We start from the raw sequence: 10,004 nt of genomic DNA on the forward strand, positions 1-10,004 counted from the left end.
ACAGATCTCATCAGCACAGTCGGAGAAAAAAATGCAGCTTTATAAGCATCTGTCTGACATCAGCCTTGACTTCCAAAAAAAAGCAAAAAATCTAGTTAATACCATATCAATGTATTATCTTCACCTTGGGCAAATAAAAAAGGAGGTAGTTAGGATGTCCTGTGAAATCTAGTGTGTTTATCTCTAAGCTCTAAAGTCCTTTTAAGAACATAAAACAAGATTTTTACAATTGTTATAATTCAACAAAGAGAATTCTAGCAGAGCACCTGATAAACATACATGTACATAGTCCAGAGAAACAAATCATGTAAGTAGCAGTTAAAAAAAAAAAGTTAGACTACATTTGACACTTTTACCATATTCCTACAAAATATGTCAAAAAGGTGAGGAGCCAAAAAACCAACAAGGGCAGCACCATATTTGTTCATGCACATCAGTGGCGTCACTAGGGGGGGTGCGGTCCGCACCGGGTGACACCATTGGAGGGGGTGACACCAAAATGACTGTCATTTTGGTGTCACCATCTCCTGAAAAGTTAGCCACTCGGTCAGGGACAGAGAGCCCGACAGTTGCACGAGAGAGGAGGGGAACCGGCGGCATACCTCATACCGCCGGGTGAACGTCGCCTCCTCTCTCTTCTAGATGGCTGCCGGCAGGTAACGGCACCTGACTTCATCACGCCCGTGACACCATACCTTAGCACACCCCTGATGCACATTGACCTAACAAGAGCAATAGCACCCCATGTAGCTGCTATGGGATCTGGGGTGGGACAGGAGCCCCACTAGGGAGGTTGTTGATTGTGTGCATGCAAAGATATTAGTGTATTAGGTTGCCGTTGACAATGACCCTGTGCCCTAGAGTAGTCTTCATTCTAGAGGAGCTGGAGGAGCCTTCAGAACGGTCACTAATTACACATCACTTTCTCTGTTCAGTTAGGAGCATTTGCTTAGCTGTCTTGATTTATTGTCCTCTGAGCTTCTGCTTCTAGTTAGTGCTTCAACTAACCCTGTATGCCCAATGCAATCTTTCTCAAGCTGTAAAAAAAATGATAAAGACAGCTGAGGTTTGTAGTTCTTACAAAAAAGACAGTTTAATGAAGATTGTATGAGGGTTAGAGAGTGATTGTGTGCAGGAGCATTAAAAATAATGTACAATATTGTGGTTGTGAGCTGTTACTATTATTGCTACTGCAACTCTTGTGGGTTTTCGTTTTTTAATTTACTGATTACTAGTGCACCTCTTTCAGCACTTGCTCATTGTAGCGGTGGTAGGGATGGGGGGCTTAAAATTTACACTAATGTACTGAGATCTGCGATGCTCCTCTTCTCTTTCCTGATAACTTATATGCACAGCAATGGTCCCAAAAAATGGATTGACTATGTTTACAGCTCTTCTGTCCTTGATTTAGGCATACTTTATGCCAACTATCAATGACAATATTTTAACAGTTAACACTGCCAGATGCCATAATGAGAGGTCATCACGGGGGCCCACCAAAATTTTGCTACGGAGCTCCATGATCTGTAGTTATGCCCATGCTCAGACATTATCTTGGCTCAAATTCAAGAACACAATGTAATATATTGTGGCTTACCAGTCCTTTGATATAGCGGCTGCTTTTGTTTTCTTTTTTGGCTTTTTTAAATTGTATTTACACTTGGTGATCTGGCCAGTAACGCACTTCCCGTCCTAGCGTGAAAATATTCACTCACCGTACTGTATCAATAGAATAACTGTCACTTTAGGACAGGAAGTGTGTTAGAACTACAGAATACATCCCCCTCTATATTTATCCCTATAACATAAAGGGAGTATTCTTCAAAGATAGCTGGGACAGTTATCAGCTCACAAAAGTTACAAATCAAAAGATTTTTTTTGCACTTATAAAACAGATTTTTTAAAAAGCTGCTATATTTAAACAGACCAAAAGGGAGCAAATAAGTGAATTCATTAGTAAGGTTTACATACACTTTAAATATTCCTATGTCAAACTAATAACAACAAATCACTTACTGATTAATGTGGTTATTGAACTGTAAAGGTTGCAAAGTTAGGATTGCAGATTTCCTTCAGTATTATAGAATGTGGTTATATTTACCTGTGAACTGTGATGGACAAACACAAGTATATCTTCCAATCTCATTAAGGCATGAACCTCCATGTTGGCAGGGATTAGAAATACATTCATCAACTTCAATATTACATAACGCTCCTTGAAATCCAGGAACACAATAACATGCTTGTCCATTTCCCCTTTCCCTGCACACAGCCCCATTTTGGCAGGGGTTCCAAAGGCACTCATCTTCTGGGGTTTCACAGAATGTCCCCTTATATCCAACAGGACAAAAGCATGTGGAACCTCTGTCTGTCACATAGCACAGTCCTCCATGGCTACAAAGGGTCCTGTGGCATCTCCTCATAGCAATTTCACAGTTTTTTCCCTTGAATCCTGCTTGACAGCGGCATTCATAAGTTCCTGTATCAAGGGTAACCTGGCATGTGGCATTATTTGGACAAGGATTTGATAGGCAGGGATCAGATGAGTCCGCACAGCCTATCAAAGATGTGCACAACTCGTCATATTTACATGGAGGAGAAGAACAGTGTGTTGGGCTTTCATCACAGACAGTACCTAGAAAATAAAAGAAACACATCTGTCAAAATCATGTTCTATCTTACTGCTCCGTTTAAGCAATGAGGTGCTCAGAGATGAGAGAACATCTATGCCGCTTATGGCATTCATCTAAGGTAGTTTGCCTTTGTTGAGTCAAAAATTGTTGGTTACATTAGGTTGGTATAATGGACACTTCAATATATTAACCAGTTGACATCCGCGGTGTTAAACCCCCTTCCCATCCAGGCCATTTTTCAGTATTCAGCGCTGCGGTACTTTGACTGACATTTATTCCGTCATGCAGCGCTGTACTGAAATGAATTTTATACCCTTTTTTGGGGACAGATAGAGCTTTCTTTTGGTGGTATTTATTCACCACTGGGGGTTTAATTTTTTTACTATATTAAGGAAAAATTACCGAAATTTTAAAAAAAAAACAGTTTCCCCTATATTAAATGATAAAACATTTATTATTACCCAATTTTTTGGTAAAATATAAAAGATGGGGTCACGTCGGGTAAAAAGACACAGTTAATGAGGTTCTCTACTTTCAGGAATCTAGATTAGTATATGGGAGATCACTAACATGCTATATTTATACATTTCTGCAATGCTGCACTGAAATGAAGCAGTGTAAAACTAATGAAATGCCCATCTATCCATTACTGTGCCATCTTGGCATGCTTTTATTCCTAGATTACCTAAAACTGTCTGCTCTTGGCATGCCAGTATTTCTGGATTTCTTTTGACTGTCCTGAATGTTCTTGATATAGAGGGTGATATTCCGATCTGTCATCTGAAATTCTGGATGCTGGAGCACATGTTCGAGGATGCTCACAGATCTCTTGACTGCTAGCAAGTCTCATACACTCAAACTTGTTCATTTTATTGCTGTGTATGGTCATTGCTGTCATGCAGACAGATCTTTAGTGATAGAAGATTGTACTGTAAAGGAACATGGCAGGTTAAAAATACAGCAAAGGCACCTCTATATAGTGTGGTCCTAACTCTAATCTATGACAGTCTCCATCTTGGAGCACATGTAGCAAAAGATAAAATTGTTTTGCTACATGTGCGCCAAGATGGAGACTCTCATAGATTAGAGTTAGTACCGCACTATATAGAGGTGCCTTGGTGAGGCGGTGTGGCTTTCACATATTCTGCAGAAGACGTGTATCTAAACCTCTGTTTTTAACCTTAGTGGTAGACTAGTTTTTTTGCATGCTGGCTGGTGAGTGGGCTGGGAAACTTTTTGCTGTTGTACTGTATAAAGCCCTTCCATGTGCACCTTGCTTTAAAGCTGGTTATGAGTTAAAAAGTGTGTTTGCCATTTGTATTGCTTGAGTGATTAGGCTAAAAATATAGACATTTCTATCACTGATTTGCTTTTGAGGGCCCATTTACACATTTCATATTGACAAAGCACGCTACCGCAACACATGATGATGCACAGGAATAGTACATTGCCATTTTTTTGTTTTAACAAAACCCCCAATAATGTATGCAGTAAGGAAAACAAACCTGTACTATAGCGGTGTGACCCTTTGCCTTATCATATAGTGCATTGTCAAAAATTGTGCAGGATAATTTTGGATGAAAATAGTGAATTTTAGAATGTGCACCTTTATATACAAATCAGCAACAGCAATATTTTTGCTGTGACATGTTGCCATTCAGGTCAACTAAAATAGGCAGATGAAATGCATATCAATGTTTTGTTGAGTTAAGATTACCCACTAGTAACTGGCAATACCTTCTGCATTACAGTAAAGGACAATCCATATGCAGCATTGTGAAACACCTATTCATCATACTGATAATGTACAATATATGGGCACACACAGAAGGCTCAGTCTTAATTTGTTCTTCCTCTGGATGGTGCAACATGGAAAATGAACAGTAAAAAAATAATTTGTAAATAGAAGAAATATTAACAATCTTGTGCTCTCTTACCCTTCTGCTCGCCAACTCTTACGTGCTAGCACTGGCCCATTTTTTTTATTTATAGAAATAGTAAAGATGTGTCCGTTAAAGTTTTAACCAACATAAACATGTTTTCCTATAGACTTACATAAAAACTACAAATCTGTCTTACTCTGTATCAGAGCAGCAATGTTGTTAGCAGCCATTCAATTAGTTGCTATGGAAACCAGTTGATAACCATCGAAAACCATTGCCATGGTAACTAGAGAAACAAAAGATGAATATCTTATTTTTGGGTACCAATTTTCTGTGTCCTGCCAGATGAACACACCAAAAGCTGGCTTCTTACCTAGATTAATGACATTTAAATCGTCTTGTTACTGACATTCAGGAAAGGATTTAGTGGTTATATAAAGAATTACTATAGATGAGCTAATTCATATTTGTCTCATTAATTTGATCTGTATTATGCATATATATGAGCGTGTTTTGTGATTATACGAGGAAAGGTTTTTCATTTCAATAACAAGGATATATTGGCACGGTTTTATCACTCATGTTCCAGTGCCGTGACATGGAAAAAACAAGTTAAGGGATTACATTTTGGCATCCTGTAAATTTCTTCCACACAGCGGGAGATGCCAGATCTTGCAGACAAGCAACCAGAATGTGAATTGACAATGCAGAAAATTCAGTTGCTCGAGCAGAATTTAAGGAGCAAAACAAATTAGTAGAAATTAGTGTAAATGAAAGTCTTTAATTGAAGTCATCGAATATACTGTAGTCAGATAATTAGCTTCTGATTTACTCACTGCATTACCTTTATTGGATTTTTATATTCAATTAAATGCTGTTTGCTTAGATATAAGTACTTATTAGTCAATATTTTATTTTAGAACCTTTATCTTCACTGTTTTTTGAGCAGTTATATGTAAGCACACACTCCCAGAAAAAGATGCTTTACTACAGTCCCCATCTGGACGTGGCTAAGAAGAACGTTAGGTAAATTATATAAACAGCAGTAAGCCATAGGAACAGCAGCTTATCTGTGTCTGCTTTCATTTTTCGGAATACACTTCCGGCAGAAAAGCTAATGATCCACATGGGATTTTGTCCTGGTAACTCCAAAGCTTGCTTACAAAACCGGATTTCTGTTTATTTATAGGACCCAGACTATGTGATCTATGCAAGAATACACCAGCTAAAATGCAATGGCGGTAATTAATATAACAGGTTCAGTACATGTTAGAGTTTACATTTTGGGCCTATTTACATTTTATTGCTGTGTTGGGTCATTTTGTAAAGGCTGCCAATACATCACAACACAGCCAAATTAGTAAGACTCAACTGTTTAATGCAGCACTCCACAATACACAATTTGTGCATTGTGATGCATTGTAGTGCAAATGTGTTTCCCGCTATTGTTTTAGAGTGTTCGGGTGCCAATTAAAATACATTTCATGACCATGTATATTTAGGTTGTGGTAACAAAGGGTAAATGTAAATGAAACATAATAAATGTGTATGGGCCCTTACACCAAAAAAATCGCTAGTGGTCATAACTTGATTTGATAAAAATGTATTGGCGGTAGGGGGTAGGACCCAAGAAGCGCATTAGCCATTACAGTACTTGCCGTTCACTACTATGTATGAATGTCAGGGATCCAAACTCTTGGAACTTTTATGTGCTCTTCTGTCTGTTGGTTTGTGGAGTCTTTTGATTGCATGCCATCTTACCAGTATTTCAACCAAAACAGTATGTTTTGGTTGAAATAAATGTGAAAACATGCTTCAGCAGGCCAGTACACTCAGTTTTATCAGACCACTGTGTCTGCAATAAGAGCTGCCAACCATTAGAAAGCATGACATTGAATTTATATTAGACCTGGTTCCATTTGAAACATTCATTTAGATATCCTGATTTTGCATGAAGCACCGTGGAATTTGTATAGTTTTTGTTAAAGTGTTAAAAAGCAGAAGATTTCTGATGAGGCCGTCTACTCACAGTATGTTCCTTGTCAGCATATTTGCATAAACTACAACTGATTGCCTTCTAATCCATCTAAGTGCTGCTGTGTACTGGGGTTACAAGAGGATAATACTAAGTCAAATGCAGGCACTTAGTGTATATTCATTGCATTTAAAAAATAAATGTAATGATTTATTATTTCATACATAACTGCATTAATATGTGTATTTTATATTTCCCTAGCATTCAGCTTTGATTGAAGGTTTCCTTCAAACTAAAACAGAAACTACCCTTTTGTAGTGGCTACAATGAGGTTATCATTTTAGAGAAACAAATGCATGATACAACATGATATTGATTCCACTGGAAGTATCCAATTTATAAAAAAAACACATGAGTTGTTTAATCATTTAATAGCATGAGATTAACAGATTGACACCATCTGCAGCAAATTAAAATTAGGGCAGTAAAATCAGTAAATAAGGTAGGTATAAACTTGGGGTCCCATAGGTAACTGAGCCCTATTTCTGCAGAGCACTCCTATTTCTCAACTTAATGAGGTGGGGCTGTGAATGCAAGTAATTGTAATGTGCATTGGCGTCTAGGTAGGTGAGGGCAAAACTGAGGCCTCAGCTTCATATTAGATTGATAACCTGTTATTGACTCTCTACTTGTTTGCACTTTGTTAGCCACCCTTGTGTGTGCTAGTAAGCTGTATGTTTTTCCACAAATACACAGATACAGCAAGGCAAGCCACTCCACTGTTCCCTGCTTCTCCCTTCCCATTCTTTAAGCTAATAGATGGACATCTGTTGGAGAATGCTCTGTCCGTTGTGGTCTTGTACTGTACAGGAAGTTCAGTGAAGCTGAGCTGAGACAGTTGGAGCTGTTCAGAAGCATGATGACTGTACATGCTTGGGCAAAAAAAAAAATTGCTGCACAATGTATATTTGTTTGATCTGCATTCATTATTGAAAAAAGTTTAAGAGGTTAATGCTACTTTAATCTCATGCTATCAACAGAGTACAATCTCATGTAGTTTAATTCTTATGACAATGATGCTGATCCCTAGTCCTCAAGGCCTGTCTGTTTTTAAGTTTTCTTCACAGACTTAGTGTATACAGACATTCCTCGGTTACCGACTTACCTGCTTTGCGACCACTCGCACTTACGACGGACCGCAGAGCGACCTCGCGTGTCAGCGTCAGTGCGACGTTTTGCCGGCAGAAGTGACGTCCTCCGATCTTCACTGCGGGTCCCGGTAAGTATTTTCATTGCCCGATGTACAGTACACTGTTCGGTACTGTACATCTGCAACGCTATACAGTACTGTACTAATGCAGTACAGTACTGTATAGAGTTCCTCACTTAATGATGAGAGACCTGTATTAATGCAATCACCCCTAAACATTGGATGGAATACAATTACAGAAAACAGACCTAGCGAAGAACTAAGCTGCACCACTCCATGCCAAATACTGGCTGCAAAAGCTAATAACATTTTGGACAGCATAGCATGGAAGACAGAAATTTATGACGTGTTAATGGTATTACTGATTGGTTGATTTGGAAGAAACCCAGACTGTTTCTTCAGTCAGATAATTAATTCACGAGACTCATTAAATTACATTTTTGGAAATAATATAATCTTCCAAATGAAGTATAGAACTGTATAAGCAAGCCAAAATTAAATATCTTATTCTAAAATGAAAAATAACAGAGCATTAGTTGGCACTGCCATGTTTAGCATGACAGGTAAAAAAAATGGCTAAGAAAAGTATTTTGGAAATTCAGATAAAAAGAGTGGAAAGTAAAAAATAGTTTGTATAATAGCTCGCTCCCATGATGCACCTTAATCTCATGTTTAATCATTTGTATTGAGATTGTAGTCCATCACAGGAGTGAGCTAGGAGCGGTGGCTACTTTACAACACACACAAGGACCATGGGGAACAAAAGTAGCCACCCTCTAGCAGGAAGGACAGGGTTAGCACCAATTCAGAGATGATTTGAGGATCTACAGCCGAATGATACACAAATAAGATACATTTTTGTTAATAGTTAAGGTACTTGAATGCATTTTTAAGATTTATCTCCTGAGTTTAGTGTCACTTTAAGTCACCTTTGGTTTTAAAATCATATGAGATTTTAAAATACAATAAAGTAAGTAAAAAACAGACTGAGTCAGAGCCGGTTTCCTTTTGTGCATTTAATAATTGCTTCCACTATTATTTGGGCCTCACATAAAGTCTGTAGCTTTGTAAGAGTGACAGACGGTGACCTAGATTATCAGAGCCCCTCTCTGTGTTTCTTTGTTGTTGTTAACCCTTTGTCTGCCTAAACATCCATGTATTTTCCTTCAATAAAGCATGTGTTATCGTAAGCACACAGGTGGATCTAAGACTTTTGTTTATGGACAGTTAAATGAACACATGTCCCTGTTCAATGCCCTTTTAAAGAGATTACACTATTTAAGTACTACAACACGGCATTGTTTAAAATATATTTATTTAACGGCTTGAAGACAGAGTATTAAACCCCACGTCCTGTCCAGGCCATTTTTCAGTATTCAATGCTGAGGTATTTTGACTGACATTTATTTAGTCATGCAACGCCATACAAAAATACATTTTTTTATACATTTGGGGACAGATAGAGCTTTATTTGGTGGCATTTCATCACCACTGGGGTTTTTATTTTGTAATATAGAAAGAAAAAAAAGTACCAAAAATGTATATTGCATTATATTATGATACATTGCAAATAAATAATCTTTCTTTATACATTTAGGCCAAAATGTATTCTGCTACACTTCTTTGGGAAAGAAATAGATACAAAATAAGCCTTAAAATTGCATGCACCCATGAAATAGTAAAAAACTACCATACCCATAATTTCCCATAGTTTGACGCTTTAAAAGCATTTACCAGTCATCAATTTAGTGTTAACAGTGATTGATGACCCTGGAATTATTGCTCTCACTCTGACATTTGTGATGTCTAGCAAGCTCCTTATGTGTTAGCAAAGCGGATGTAACAGGTTCTCTTTATGGAGACACGCAGGGTCAATTAGGCCCCTAATTTCATCTATGGAACCCAAAGAAGCTGATAAAGCATGCATATGGCCATAGCCGACGCTACCCTACAAGCAAGTCAAGTGGCTGCTTGAGGGCGCCGGTGGGGGGGCGGAAAGTTGCGGACCGGGAGGGGGGCTTCTTTAAGATGGCAGCGGCGATCACACTTCTCTGCGCTCCCTCTCCCTCCTCCCGCCTTCTGCAGCTTCACGAAGCGGGCACTCAGAGAGGCGGCTCTGATCGCACCTGTCAGCGCTCCGTCTCTCTCCTCCCGGCCGCTGCAGCTTCAGAGCGGCCGGGAGGAGAGCTCTGGAGAGCCTCCGTTTGCAACCATGTAAGCCGGATGTACAGTATGTAACTTGGGGACTGCTTGTTCATCCGCAGATACAAAAAGCTGAAGTTATATGCATGTGTTGTATGTAG

General features: G+C 38.7%; 1 protein-coding gene across 1 annotated transcript in view; it reads right to left on the reverse strand.

Annotated features, from left to right (window-relative positions):
• Nucleotides 1-2,449, reverse strand: part of CRB1 (crumbs 1, cell polarity complex component) — a 42,990-nt gene extending 40,541 nt beyond the window's left edge. Inside the window, exon 1 of the mRNA XM_018564546.1 lies at nt 2,102-2,449. Coding sequence (XP_018420048.1) covers nt 2,102-2,423 — 322 coding nt within the window. The 5' untranslated portion in view covers nt 2,424-2,449. The remainder of the gene's footprint in view (nt 1-2,101) is intronic.
• Between the last annotated feature and the right edge of the window lie 7,555 nt (nt 2,450-10,004).

The sequence above is a fragment of the Nanorana parkeri genome, unplaced genomic scaffold, assembly GCF_000935625.1.
Source record: "Nanorana parkeri isolate BGI_ZX_2015 unplaced genomic scaffold, ASM93562v1 scaffold759, whole genome shotgun sequence".
Taxonomy (NCBI): Eukaryota; Metazoa; Chordata; class Amphibia; order Anura; family Dicroglossidae; genus Nanorana; species Nanorana parkeri.